General features: G+C 37.3%; 1 protein-coding gene across 3 annotated transcripts; it reads left to right on the top strand.

Moving 5' to 3' along the window:
- The first annotated feature begins 1,510 nt into the window (after positions 1-1,510).
- Positions 1,511-14,511, top strand: LOC124186559 (protein no-on-transient A-like). 3 transcript variants are annotated; one of them, XM_046578370.1, is made up of 14 exons: positions 1,511-1,881; positions 2,666-2,803; positions 3,108-3,326; positions 3,544-3,845; positions 3,935-4,230; positions 4,425-4,615; positions 4,740-4,863; positions 5,267-5,286; positions 8,154-11,706; positions 13,296-13,344; positions 13,563-13,650; positions 13,829-13,903; positions 14,100-14,147; positions 14,376-14,511. In XM_046578370.1, the coding sequence occupies exons 1-9, from the start codon at positions 1,651-1,653 to the stop codon at positions 8,427-8,429; spliced, it is 1,797 nt and encodes a 598-aa protein (XP_046434326.1). In that variant the 5' UTR covers positions 1,511-1,650; the 3' UTR covers positions 8,430-11,706; positions 13,296-13,344; positions 13,563-13,650; positions 13,829-13,903; positions 14,100-14,147; positions 14,376-14,511. The 3 variants fall into 3 exon arrangements, with proteins under 3 accessions (XP_046434326.1, XP_046434329.1, XP_046434328.1); XM_046578373.1 differs by lacking the exon at positions 8,154-11,706 and having other exon boundaries at positions 1,512-1,881; XM_046578372.1 differs by lacking the exons at positions 5,267-5,286; positions 8,154-11,706 and having other exon boundaries at positions 1,512-1,881.
- Positions 14,512-15,400: the final 889 nt, after the last annotated feature.

Genomic DNA, 15,400 nt, shown 5'->3' with positions numbered 1-15,400 from the left:
TAAGGCGATGCGATACTCCTATTTCGGTAACAAAAACTGTTGTCCAAATGTCTTCGAGACGATTAATCTTTCGGGTGAAAGACGAGAATAGCCAACTGCGGAATTGTTAGGCACGATTTGCTGTTGATTCGCGAACGGCTAATTAGACCTTTTTCGAGTGGCACCTTAAATTATTACGGCAATGCTAAACAATACGGAGAACTACAGTCCGAAACGAGTTTGGCGCATTAATCCTGAGGGGTACCTGCATGTACCTTTCTCGAAGAAAGACTCGTAGGCACTGTTTTCTCTCCTGAGATGTGACCTACTGCAGGGAACAATGCCAGCGGCGAGTTTGGCCAGCAGATATAAGATGCAGACGTAACTCTCTTGAGATTTTTATCCGTACCAGTTCTCCAACGACTGCGCCTACTACGGCAAAATGAACTGCAGCAGCGTCCGTAGAAAACGCCGGGGGATGGAAGTCGTACGTACGTACATACCTATAAGTTGTAACACTTTAGGGGCATATGCTTGATCGCTTCGGATCACAAGTCTGACCTTAATTCACCGCCACTTAAATCACCCGCCCGATCTGCCCGTTCGATAAACGGTCTTGCTAACTGCTTTTACCCCTGCTGCGAGAACCAAGATTATTAACTATTCATACAACATTTTTTTGCATTCCCTCTACGTATTTGCATCTATTGTCAAAAGAATAACAGATTATGCCGATGATTTTTCATGCCGAACTATACTCGCTATTGTAGGAGCTAGCACGCTACTCGTATTACATGCATTATAGATGTCACGATCTGATCGGGTCTCGATATTCAGTTTAGGCCGATAATAAGGTCTGCGAAACATATAGTCGTGGCTATTTCTCCATGCTTCGGATATCTGCTTTTGATACTTCTGTGAAACTAAACGCTTTATGATAAAATTGTTTGTGTTTATTCGATACGGAAATACAGCGAGGGAATATTTTTTGGGCAATCTTAGAAAAAAGGAATAAGTACGCAAGTACTACGAGCGGTGCAACGATGACGGAAGTATTCATTCGTGATTCCATCTACTTGGTTCAACGAATCATCTAGAGTAGGAAACTCGTTCCGTAATTAAATATCCTTGCTTTTCTAGTTCGAATTCATCGAGTAGAATGGAATCGAGCCGATCGAGCTGATGTCGGGCTTTAGCGTTGATTTGAAAAAATGGCGCCGATCAAGTCGAGGTCCGTGTAGCATGTAATTCAGCTACGACGATCATTCGTTTACCACGATAAAATAAACGCAGCGCAAACACGTCGTCGAATATTTATATTTTGTTCGAAATCCATTCTCGTCGATAATTCCGGGTGAAATACAAGCCGGAATAGATTAACGTAGTTTCCGTAAGAGCGTCGGAGCCGTCAGCCAATAAAAAGCGAAAGCCTCGAAGCCGTCAGCTAATAGAAACCGAGAACGGCGCTACCCGTCGTGCCTCGCGGTGTGGTTGTAGAGGGGGGAAAAGCCGGCAGGCTCGTCTCGCGTCGGCGTTGCCATTTCTCTTCGTTGTTACACCTCAGTGTCGACGCGTCGTACGTCGCGAACGTAGTCGAACAACGGAGTTGACTCCGCGCTACGCGAAGCTTTTTTCCCAACATCATCCGGCCGTTGACCTTGCAACGGAATCATGTCGGGCGCTGATGCTCCCAGTGTTAAATCCGAAACCCCGAACAACGTCCCGCCTGAAAACACGAACGATAATCAACGCGGACCTGGCGGCGGTGGACGTGGCGGTGGTGGCGGTGGCGGCAGCGGACCTCGAGGTAGGAAAGGATCCCGATTTTCTGGAGGTCGAGGAGGAGGCGGAGGAGGCGGAGGCGGAGGTGGAGGTGGTCCAGGACCCAGAAATGACGTGCAGGTAAAGCTATTACATTTGTTACGAGGTCGAGGAAAGCGACATTTTCTTTTTTCCCCACCAAACATGAAAATATATGTTGAGAGTAAATCGATCACGAAGCTTACAGTCTTTCGCTATTTCTTTTAATTGGGCTTGATTTGTTATCATGTACACCAATTTTTCCTACGGCTAAAGATTCGTTAAAGGTTATTGATTTTTTAATCCCCTGAAAACTATCTGCGCGTCGGTCGCACGGAATTGACAAACACAAAATGGCGTCGTAAGGCGGCACGCTCGTGTTCCGCCCAACGCGATTATGCATCTTTGTTTCTTCCGATCTCATTTTTCCGGATTTTCATATCGGTGCGGAAGGTTTATGCGGGTGTAAAAAACCTTTGACTATGATCAGAATGCCGTATTTATTGATAAACCAATCGCCTGTTCCTTATATCGATCACACACTCCACGTTGCTCCGCGCTTGGAGTCCATTTTGTCAATGTGTTGGATGTGTTGGAGATCGACCGGCACGTTGCGCTGGTTCAGACCTGCGAGAGTGACTCTACGTTACGTGTCTTACATTCATCCCCCAATATAATACTCTGACCCCTAAAATACTTATTTGTAATTTAGAATAATTCTTACCCACACCGAGATTGTTCTTATATTCTCGAGATATCGGTGTAAATAAGGGTTAATCGAAATGAAAAATAGGAAAGTTAACGACACTTCTTTCCATGCTACATTCATCGCACAATGCAAACAGTTATAGGAAATCGTCCAAACTTTCAGTATTTTTAATATCAGGTGAAAATGAATGACTCAATGGACGGCAGTATGGACATATCCATGTCTGACCTTGGTGGCGGACGAGGAGGGCCAGGCCGTGGAGGTAGAGGCGGTCGTGGCGGAGATCGAGGAATGATGGGTGGCAGGTCACAAGACGTGAGTTTTACCGATCAAAGTCTTGTAATGCGTGAAATGTTGTGCGCGTGTTGCGAACACGCAAGTTGAAAACCCTGACGCCACGCTACTGCAAATCTTCATGTTTGCCGAGTAGTGCCAAATCATAGATTTATCGTAAGGGAATACTAAAGAAAGTCCGGCTAGGAAACATGGTTTGACTCGTCAATGTCTATCTGTGTGCCGAAAGTATGGACACAATTTGTTTAATAAGTAATAGATTCGGTTGCAATTTTGAGCGCCGTTCTACTTGGTAATAACTTCAACTACGTTGTATTTCATGCAGGATCGCCTAATGGAACGTATAATAAATTTGAGCGGGCCGACGCATGAGCTACAGCCCCAAGATACAACAGAGAAAAAATTCAGCGGCAGAAATCGTTTGTACGTTGGTAACCTTACCAACGACGTTACAGAGGAAGAACTTCAAACTATGTTCAGCGCGTTTGGAGAAGTTTCAGAAATGTTTGTGAATAACGAGAAGAATTTCGCATTCTTAAGAATGGTGATATATGCTCTACATTTCTTGAAATTGCCAAATATACAACCTATCGCCACATTATGTGATTAAAAAAATTACCGTTTGACTTCACAATGATAATAATCATTTGGCTGCATTATTTTGCTATGACTTGATTCTTTATGAAATTAAACCGATGTTTTCACTAGTTTATAACAATAATAACATTCGGTATTTTTTTCCCCCCCCCCGTGTTATGTAGGACTTCCGTGCAAATGCGGAAAAAGCAAAGCATGAACTGGATGGCTCGATGCGAAAAGGTCGTGCAATAAAAGTACGCTTTGCCCCGCATTCGTCAGCTATTAAAGTCAAGAATCTTACTCCTTGGGTGTCGAATGAACTCTTGGACAGAGCGTTCAGTGTATTTGGCGAGATTGAACGTGCGACAGTTATTGTAGATGACCGAGGAAAAAGTATGGGCGAGGGAATAGTTGAATATTGTAGAAAACCAGGTGCACAACTGGCGCTTAGGAAATGTAGCGAAGGATGTTACTTCCTTACTGCGTAAGTGTGTCAAAATACATTTGTGAAGGTTGTAGTCTTTCTTTTTTGTGTCTTCATGAAATGCGACAACTTGATTTATTTTACCGCAGTTCTCTCCGACCGGTCGTCGTCGAACCTTTTGAGCAGCAAGATGATATAGACGGCTATCCAGACAAAAATTTACCCCGTAAGAACCAAGAATTTTATAAAGCTCGTGAAGTTGGACCGAGATTTGCACAGATCGGTAGCTTTGAACATGAGTACGGCACTAGGTGGAAGCAGCTCCACGAACTTTACAAACAGAAGGAAGAGGCGTTGAAGAGAGAAATGGCCATGGAGGAAGAAAAGCTTGAAGCACAGATGGAGTTTGCCAGATATGAACACGAGACTGAGTTACTACGCGAACGTGAGTGGATGGGAATAACTTGCTCGAATTTCAACTGTGCAATAATGATGAAAAAAATTACCGTTTGATCAACATGATAAAATTATTTTGGCTGCTTTTTAAGTTCTGAATATTGTCTGAACTGTCTTGATTTGATAACTGTCCTCCAAGTCGAGAATACTTCTTGATCAAATTTTTTCTCCGGTGGACCACAGAGTTGCGAATGCGCGAAGCTGACAGGGAAAGGCAAAAGCGAGAGTGGGAGATGAAGGAGAGACAAGCCGAGGAGCAAAGAACACGTGAGGAAGAACTGCGGAGGAGACAACAGGAAGAAATGGCGATACGTATCAGGCGGCAGGAGGAAGAATTACACAGACGACAGCAAGAGAATAATCTCTTTATGCAGGTAAACAAACTTGTATTAAAAAATTTCCCTTCTACGGTAGATGACTCTTGATCCCTTGATACGTTGATACATTGACACAGTGATACGGTTTATTAATTTTTGAAAAATAATTTTCATCCTACAGGAACAAGCCATACGCGGCGGCGGCGGCGGCGGCGGAGGTGGAGGGGGAGGCCCTGGCAGCATTGGTGGTAAAAATTATGATGCCATCAGTGTGAATGACCGCGACGGATTTGGTCAACCAGACGGTGAGTGTTTTTCAACTTAACATGAATGGTCACGATTGAGCTTGTTGTTTAGTATTTTCGAATTGTGCTACTTGATGAATAAAATGTCACGTGAAAAAAATCCCTGACGCCACGCTTGTTTCTTTGCTGATTGAAGATTCTAAGTGCCAGAAATCATATGAATAAAAACAGGGAATAGCAAAATCATAACCCGGCTAGGAAGCATCCTGAAACCTAATTTATGGTTCTGCGATGTGCCAAAAGTTTGGGCACATGTTATTATTACAGTAAAAGTTGAATAACTTGAACAGTAAAATTATTAAAAATAAGTAAGAACTTAGAGACAAAAATACGAAAGACTCGCGAATGTATCCAAACTTACGAGAACCAAGTAAGCAATGTCAATTTTGTTTTTCTATTTCAGGCGGAAACAACTTGCCAGTGGTAATGTATTAACTCTGTTTACAAAATTTAATCGTAGTTGAATTTTCGAATTCACTTGTCTAGTTTATTTTTTCTTTTTTTTTCTTTTCCCTTTAAATTTTTCATCTGGTCTCCACTGTAATTATTTAATTTTTATCGAATATACCTGAAGCATCTGAAAGATTTGTAACATGAGAATGGATTTCGAGTCCAGTTTATATATGAACTGGATCTTGTCCGAGCGTCGAGATATAGCTTCGGCCATTTATTGCGAAGATATTTTTCCTTTTTTTTTTCTACTAATTTTCCGCTATTGCGTGTACTCGTGAAAGATAATATTTCTGCATGACACTTTAAGGAGAAAAGTGAACAACGCATTTTTACTGGCGAATTATCTGATGGCGTAATTTTGCACAGTACTTTTCTATTTCATTAATAAGACGTTTTTGACGTGTAACAGAATTTTATTGTCTGCAACAAGAAAAAAAACCAATTTTTATACACCATCGCTTACCGATCTCAATGAACTGTACTTGATAATATAATATTACATTAACGACGATTTCACCGAAGTTCAACAACTGAAACATATGGAGGGGTCACCGAGCATTAATTTCTATTACAATGCGAGATCGTCACTCTCGTTTGAGACTGAACGAGAAAGTCTCACTCAAACGTGCTCGGCATGAATAAAAATCTTCGGGATGCAATTGAATTGATGATTAATTTTTATACCGCAGAACATCGCACATTTTTTGTCCACGTTGAAAGGTAGCCCACTTAATGACCGTGAATAATAAGATGAAGGGGAATGAGGCAGTATAAAGTTTGCAGAAATATGTTTAAAAAACTTGTCTTCGGGCATATAAAAAACGTGCATGTGTATAAATACCCCCGAATTAAACAAAAATGACGCGCTAACCTTTTTGTGCCTACACGACACTGGATATGCTTTGATATATATGATATATTATATACATATATATATTTTAATTCCACTTTGCATCCAACGTCATCTTCTAGTGTGCGATTGAGAAGGAAAAAGAAAGTTTTAACCTTAGGGTGGGAAAACATTTGACGTGGTAAAGTAGATGGTATTAATCTACTTATTTCGAAACATTGATTACCATTTCTATTTACCACTGTTATCTCTCCGCTGCTGATTGCTGTGACCTGATGAAAAGTACTCATCAACATATTCATAAAATTTGAGTGATTTTAAATCTTTTCGTAGATATATGTTGAACCCCAGGCGCATTATTTGAAGAAGGCAAAAAAAAAAAAAAAAATACAAATTTTTTTTTAACAGAAGAACAAAAAATTAACCGTGTGATGATGCTTAGCCGATTACTTTTGCTCACCCGCGAACACAACCTCGCCTATCATGCTGAAGAAAATTAACATTCTACATAACAGTTTCACGCCAGTTGTGAATACCGCGTTTAAAAAATAAAAAAAAAAACATAATCCGTTCGCGACATTCAAAAATAAAGCGCTGCACAGAAAAGCAAGTACTATCTGTGACAACGTGTGCAATTTCTATACATGCAATGCTACGTTTGGCCTCTCCATATGGTTGCAGACAGTCAGTTCTGTATCTTGTTTATATCTATTCGGATGGTTATTTAAAACTTGGACGAAAATCATGGAATTACGGGACATTATCTGTCCAATTATTATTATTTTTTTTTCGTTAGACAGGTGTGGTTCAAAATATTTTTCTTGCATTCATTAATACATTGAATTTATATTTGTGGCTCAGTAATTCCATGATCAGTCTTACCGTACGTGGACCAAGAAATGCTTAACCACGTCCCAACTGCTGTGAAGAGAGTTTTGACCCTCGTCTCTGCTCTGCTCGATGTGAAAAATTCGTTGGATACTTGATTTTTTTTTTTTTTTTCACGTTGATACTGCTTGTACCTACGCGATCAACACCGTCCACTTATATGTAAAAAAAAAAAAAAAAACGCCTGTATCGTCGAAGCGTTAGTTGATTTGTGAAAGAGCGAACTTCTTCCCCCCCCATCCCTTGTATCTTACTCTTAAGCAACACTTTACATTTTCATACGAAAAAGATGATTTTTTCAGAGCTTGAAATTTGCGAAGAGCTTGCTTAGAAGACCCTGATCAAGTTTCTTTGCTGCTCACATCGCTTTCCAGCTCAAGAAACAATCATTTTTTTTTTTAATCCACATCTGATATCATTTTACGATTTTTCAGGAAATGTTTTGTAATGTCTGAACAAGTATTATGTATCATCCGTAGATTTTATCTTGTCAATTTCTCGATATCCATATCTTGGTTACTCGTCGAATCGCAGTTGGTATTGTCTGTACGCTTATAGACAGCTATTTGGTTGTGTTAGGCATTTACTTGGTCCTCTGATTCTGTGTGAATTATTTTACACGTGTTGATAAAATACTAGTTGTTGATGGAAATTAATTGATAGGAAAATAAATTTAGTGGCACGACTAGTTACAAGTACGTGACACGATCTTAGAGGCACGAATAATTCTGATTCTGTCGAAAGATATTTACATTTCGCATTCGTCGAGAAACAACTCTCTAACATTGTATTTTTTCCCATTTCTTTTCTATGTGAAATTGACCGATGAACCTCTCTGCTGCTGTCAAACACGGATGGTCACTGCCTGTGAATGAACTATGAAATGTGTTTTTAACGGTAAACACAAAAAAAAAAAAAAAAAATACCATTCCATCGTATGCCACGATGTAAATCTATGCTTATCGATTCCGCGATTATGTTTAATCGTAACTTCCAAAACCCGTAATTTACATCCACGTCTTTACACGTTATTCTGGTCGATCGCGCTATCGTTCCTCACGAAATAAAATGAAAACAAAATGGCCTTCGTCCATGACAGGATCCAAAGTCTTTCCTAGACGCGTATAATAACATGGACCGCGGGGGTCGCGGCGGCGGTGGAGGCGGCGGTTATAGTGACGACCGTGGTCAAATAATGGATTTGATGGACATGAGGGTCGATATGGGAAGCATGGGTAACATCGGTAACAATCGGGGCGGTAGCGGCGGCGGCGGCGGTGGCGGCGGTGGCGGAGGCGGCGGGGGAAATCCCCGCTGGCAAGGAAACGACCGTGGTCGACCCGACGATTATCCTAACAAGCGAAGGCGATATTGATACGGGAATGACGAATCGCAATCGCCTAAAGTATGAACATTGATACTAACGACAGAGAGAGGAGAGAAAGATGAGATGACGAAGAAGAAGAAGGAGAAGGAGCAAAGGAAGAAGATAATAAGGCCGACAGAGATCCAAGAGTTGACGGAAAGTTTATTACTTCTTTTATTTTTTTTTTTTTTTTCCCCCTCGCGATCCCACTTTTAGCTCAGTTTTACACGCAATCGTTTCGTACTGTGGATATATTATAATACGCGATAATCCTTCGATATCCGAACGCGTTGTAATACTTCTATTCTTGTGCAGTGAAATATGCAGTATGGAATTCGAACGATGTTTTAAATTTTATACCCAGAATTTGGACAAGTTGACGAACTGCGGCATATCATAAATCGAAGACTTTCCGTACCCAGGAAGGTGTTGACTTGTGATCGAAAATCGAGTCTTCGGACTTGGTGAAGTATCGAAGAAACTGGGTGGGGTGGAGGGGTTGAAATTTTATCGTACATAGCCCGGCGCCGTAAACATTTCAGCGAAGTCCGTGTATCGCTACCTAGGAAATCTTCGTCTCCGTCGACTTTGACGATATTATGAAATGTGAAAATATTTCTCGTACATGTCTACCTACTACTACTATATGGATCTAGGGGCGTGTATTGTGCTATACGAGAACTTTATCAGGTACTAGAAGAAAAGAAAAAAAAAAATTAAATTGACGGAACTCTGTTTGATACTTTTATTAAGTCTATTCTCTCGTATATCGTTATTTGGTCATTCAGCCGCTTCCCGTTTTACACATATTTTTTTTTTTTTACATTGTTAACAACACAACTCGTTACTTTTGTTAAACTATCTTGACAAAAGAAAAGAAATATGTAAACCAAACTTATCAATCGTTCACTGCTGTGTCGATGATGACAAGATCATTGCTATCGTCGTTAACTTGCAAGGAAAAAAAGCTACCCTGTTGCTGCTCTTCCAGCAGAGTACGTTTTTTCCCCTCAACGTATTATTATTAACCAACGATGAAAATTATATTTCGATACTACTTGCGAAAGTTATAAAATGCAGATCTTTTGTCGAATTTACTTCCGAAACGTTTGATTGAAATCAGGGTGTAAAAAACAATCCATTCCACGGATTCCTCAGCTGAAAATTGATCTGGTTTTTTTTAGCTTCAATTTGACGGCTCATTTATCATTACGACCTTAGAATCACGAAGAATATATAGATAATCGACGTGACTTGACTGTATTATTAATAATTACTAAGTTGTACTTTATATATATTATACAAATAATAACTACCATTAGTAGTGTGTAAGTGTGGAGGTATTAATTTTGACTGAAATCAACAATGTGGATATCTAACTTGAATGTTTTGTTACGATAATTTGAAGAAAAAAAAGGAATACGAGGCGAAATAGTATTGATATCGATATCCGTCATCGAGTATATCGAAAAGTAAAAAAAAAAAAAAACAAACAAATAGTTCGTATATAGTAAATTTGAAAAAAGTCAAATCCTCTGTAATGAATTTTATCAGATGAATGACTGATTCGAATGAAGGTTACTGAATAACCATCCATAGCATAAATTGGAAATAATGTTATTATTCCTATCTCGATTACATACACGTATATATACAAATATATATATATGTGTATATATATATATAAGTTTGAAAACAACAATTACCGTAATTAAAACTTAGTAATGGAATTAAAACACGTAAATCTCAACCAGCGAGAAAATATTTCGGGTTGATTATCACGAGATTGATATTAAGTCATGGATAATTTCGATCTGTGATACCGAGACCTGTTTTTTTTTCTCACAGAAAAATGAATTTAAAAGTTTATTAATAAAGTTAGAGAAAAAAAAAAAAAAAACTGTGCGTCACTAAAAAAATCGGAGTTTATCTATTTCTTGCTCATTACTCATAACGCCAATGTTTGCAAATCAATCTCATCAATTCGATTGATTGATATTGCAAAAATGATGAAATTATTCTAATTACGCTTGTTGCGTATTTCTGCACTATACGTGACTTCAGATGAACTTTTCAACATGGCGTGTGATTTTTGTTATTGCAAAAAAATATTCGTTATCAAGCTGTAAATATTGTACTTTATCTGGAGTCACGTTTTGCGTGTTTGCGAAATCACTTTGAGAAAAACGACTGGAGCTTGATGAAATTTCTGATTGCAAACGTGCATAAATATTTGCAAATGATGTATCTCAGCGTGACATTTTATCAATGAAATTTAACATTAACACGAAGAGAATTTATTATTTATCACAATCTACGCGGCCGAAGATTTATGGACTCGAAGAAACTTTTAAGAACAAACTTCCGTAACTTCAAAGTTTCTGCTTATGCGTGTAACAAAGAACACGCTTCGCAGCATCGATAATTGGAAATCTTTGCTGTGTGCATGTGTGTTAAATGTTGAAACGATCAAAGAAGAGGAGACACTCAAACATTTCCGTCGATTTTCCTGTTCTCTGGAACTTGAGAATTTTTAATTTTTTTTTTTTTTTTTTTATTTTACAACTTTGGCTTATAAGGGAATCAACAATCTACAATGTGGAAAAAGCATCGCTGATATAGGGTGGTAATGTTTGTATAACAAAAACAAAAAACATTTAAAAAAAAAAAAAACTTCCATTTAATAATTCAATTTTTACAATCAATTTTGCAATCATTCCTTTACTGAAATTTTTCTTTGTAACAACATATTCTTTGTTCACTGTGCTTACATGCATCTTATTGAAGCTAGAAAATTTTTCTGAAATATAACTTTGTACTTCGTTTATAAATCTAACACAATTTTCTCTTGATCGTGTTTATTTTTTTATTTTTTGCTTTCTTTAATACCTTTTTTCTTCTATTTTCCCATATTCGATAATCTACCAGTTGAACCGTCAGTTTTGAGAAATCATTTAAACTTCAGGATCGCTTGAATTTGTAAACCAATTTTTCTTGATGTGTGAACTTGTCAACTTCTCGACTACGCAGGAAAATTTTTCTGGATTCGAATAGAAGTACTGATGTGTATAACTGACCGAAAGCCCTGAGACGAAAACACTTTGGGTGTTTTTCATGACCCCGTGACTTCTTTGCCCAGATACCTATGTTTACAGTTTCAACATTATTATGTGATCCAAATGGTTGATCGCGGCAGTGTTCTTTAGCGGAGGAGAGACTGCAATCGCAAGATATAGGCTCTTACTATGTTGAATGAACTATTCATTGAACCCCCACTATTACTGAGGTGAGTAGCATTTGCGAAAATGTTATTAAAGGTATATCTATATAAATTATACTTTATACACTTGGGGTGGGAACATGTGGAACTATTTATGTCCAGTACGGCAAACACTTTGTCACGATCACGTATGTAAAACTTGAAGATGAATCGATATTTTATTTTTAATCTCAAATTGAAATTTATAACAATTTGAATAAGTGTTTGCAGTACTAACGATGCGAAGAAGAAAACATCGAACAATTATTCGAGTGGCAATATACTGAATGATAATACGTTCTCTGACTGAGTGTGTGTTCGTTATTCGAAACATGAGTTTTCTCCGATTGCGAATTTTTGTGCTACTGCTGCTGCTAATCGGATAAGTTTATACGTGAAGTAGAAAATTACCGGTTGCAAACGTTGTAAACTGCGATTAATGGTTTATGCTGTTTGTACCAAATGTAAGAAAGAAAAAAAAAAGAAAGTAATTCTCTGTACCCTGTTCTGTGAACGATGGCAACTAATTGTCTGTGTCAATTGCGGAACAATCGCGTTCAGCTCTCGTAAACGATTTACCTACGATTTCTATAAACCCGGACCTCCCTGGATTTTGACGATTGCCGAATGTCGGTCCCCCTCCCCCTCTTCCCTTTGTACCTTTGCGTGCTCAGATTTACTACAAGTCTGATTATTCGACGGATAAAACAGGGTTGTTACAAAAATGGAAAATTAAGTTGAATAAAAAATGTACTTGCGATGCAATTATATTGACGATTTTTGGAGCGCTTTGGCTGAATTTCATACTTTTGAAGATCATTTGATTTTACATCTAGCTGTGACTTGAATTACAGATTTGAGAAAATAATTTTATTCAATCGGTTTTTCATATTATGGTATAAACCATTTTGTGATATTTTTTTTTTTTTTTAACGCTCTGTAAAGAGGCGATTTGTTTTTTGTGGAAAATTTTTTCATAGGATTTCAAAAACTGGGAGAATTTTGCAACAACTCTGTACTGATTGATTATACGTACTTTTATTATCCAGGAAAATCACAGCGACGAATTTATTTGAAACTCTGTGAAATTTTATGCGAAGCGTTGGACTTGTGTGTACGATATTGCCGTAAATTTATAACCTGTTTTTTTTTTTAATTTTCTAGTCTCTAATTTCTTGAAATATTCCACATGATTTAACGCGCACGAAACGAACGTTTAAGTCAAACTAAACTTACCGCATATGATATTAGAAAATGGCGAGGAAATTATCGAAAAGTGATTCTTTTGCAATTGTTTATTATAGCGAATCTATTGGAAAAAGGTGTTCACATTTCTGTAACCGTCGACTTTGAATAATATTACTGTAGTTATTGTACAACAAACTTGCATTCCAATGTTGCTCTATCGCGGAATAACATTACTGGAAGCTTGTACATCTTTTGGTTTGTTTTTTTTTTTTTCCTTTGTCTAACATTTCAAGGACATTCGGAAAAACGCAGTTGTATATTTGTCTTGTTATATTTAATGTCGTTAGTCATACTTGTAAAAGGGGATTTAATATGTTCTAATTATTTGTTACTGAATCACGTGTTAATTTTCTCTTCTGTCGTTACAGATTATAGCTGTAGGTGGCTGACGAGTCTTCGACGATCCACAAATATAAGGTAATAATGAAACAGAATTAATAAAAATAATTGCTGAAAATTAACAATTTATTATAATCTGTTATAAAATGATGAAAACATCTTTCGGGTCTGAGTACCATTGATGAAACAATTTCCCAACGTATTATTCTGAATCAATAATAGAAGAAAACAATCCTCTCAAAATGCATCGAATCTTATTCGCGATTCTGAAAATTTTGTCGTCTCTTCTGTTACAGGGATTTTAATCTACGACTTGGACTCGTGAAAATTCCATGAACCGTTGAACGGAATTCTTTGGAAATTGGAATCTAATTTCCGCACGAGGTGAGAGAAAAGTTGTAAAAGTTTTTACTCGCATGTTTCGTTGTCATTTATTTCTACGGTGATAGCACCTTTCGGCTCTGATTATGTTGATGTCCCAAAATGATATGAAATGTGCACCGACGATATTTTAAAACAACTTTAGCACCGTCTGATCGATTATTTCCTCTTTTTGTTTCAGGTGACTGGGAAAAATGTGTGAACTTCGATGCAGAGTGGCACGGATTTTCCAAGATGAATCTCTTCCTGAGTTTAGGTAAAAGTTTTGCAACCGTCCACTCACATGGTTCGCTGTAATTTTCTTCAATGATGATAGCATCTTTCGGGTCTGATTCTTTTGATGTCTTAAAATATACCCAACGTGTACTGACGATATTTTAAAACCCCTTTCGCATTTCTGGGATTGATTTTAACACCGTCTGATCGATTATTTGCTTTTTATTTTGTCGCAGGTAACTGAGGAAAATACGTGAACTTTGATACAAGGCTGCACGAATCTTGTAAGATGACACATTATTTTTTAGTTTTTAATTTTTTGTTTTATCTTCTACCGATATTTTGATGGTAATAGAATTTACGTACGTCAAAATGATGAAAAACTGGCTAGAGTCCTGAATAAGAGAAGATGACAACTTTTCGTTCGTACACTGACACATTCTGTTCGATCAGTCTGAGAATTCGGCTGTAGCTGAACTCTGGCTTACCAAAATTTGTTGATAATTTTACAGGTGAAAAATGGCGTTCGATTCATTATTTCGTGGAAGATGTCCTAGAAGCTGGGATGGAGAAGCTCTACAGTACCTGTAATCACGTTTTCGTGAAAACGAAGTGAAATAAAAAGAATCTTCATAGATTAACCGTTAATTGATTTGTTGAAAAGAAATTTTCACGTGTCATTTACTAACCTTTTCTACTTTAATCGTTAATTACCAATCCCCAATTCCCGAACGCCTGAAAAGCTGGAAACTTTGAATTGACGCGTAAAAGAGGGGGGGAAAAAGAACTTATTAATGCACACCGAGTGTAGGAAATAATCATTTGGTGAAAGCCTTGACAACATTTTATTATTTAACCGCAGAAAAAGCCAAGTATATTACATTTTCACACACGAAATTTAATCGGTATATATATATATATGTATATATAATATATGTATGTGTATAATTGATTTTTTAACGGTCGAAATTTTATAATTAATAATTTACATAATAAATTGAGAACGTGTTGTACATAAATATAAATTCGCGATCATGCCGAAATGCATGTTGTTGTTTTACCTTTTCTTTTTCTTTTTGTTCTCAACGCGTAGGTACGTGCCAAATGGTACAAAAATTATTAATGAACGTTTTTTTTTTTTTTTTTTTTTTTTATTTTTTAATTTAACTTTTTTTTTTGCATTTTCCGTAACACTCGACAACTCATTTTATTATTACATCGTGACCACAATATGTACGTATGTATGTATTTAGAGTATGAAACAATACCGTTTCCACTTGTAAACAATTATAATACATTTTCTGTTATTCTTTATTTATGTATAATTGCATTTGAGGTGCGTATAGATGAGATATAATAGTCGATTTGATTTATACAATATACATGTGAAATTCAATTCGTGTGTAATTAAAAATTATCCTTGTAATTAGAAAATCAATCAAAAACACGGCCGGAGCGGGTGGAAGGAACGATTTTGGTGTTTGCGCTTTTTTATAAATCTTAGTTTTTATTACAATTTTTTTTTTTTTGTTTTTTT

The sequence above is a fragment of the Neodiprion fabricii genome, chromosome 7, assembly GCF_021155785.1.
Source record: "Neodiprion fabricii isolate iyNeoFabr1 chromosome 7, iyNeoFabr1.1, whole genome shotgun sequence".
In the NCBI taxonomy this organism is placed as follows: domain Eukaryota; kingdom Metazoa; phylum Arthropoda; class Insecta; order Hymenoptera; family Diprionidae; genus Neodiprion; species Neodiprion fabricii.
Note: the sequence above shows the minus strand (reverse complement) of the source record. Positions and strands in the feature narration are given on the sequence as shown.

Coding starts and splice junctions, on each gene's coding strand:
- LOC124186559 (XM_046578370.1), top strand. CDS start 1,651: ATGTCGGGCGCTGATGCTCCCAGTGTTAAATCCGAAACCCCGAACAAC. Junction 4,616..4,739: donor AGAATAATCTCTTTATGCAG/GTAAACAAACTT, acceptor TTCATCCTACAG/GAACAAGCCATACGCGGCGG. Junction 5,287..8,153: donor GCGGAAACAACTTGCCAGTG/GTAATGTATTAA, acceptor CGTCCATGACAG/GATCCAAAGTCTTTCCTAGA.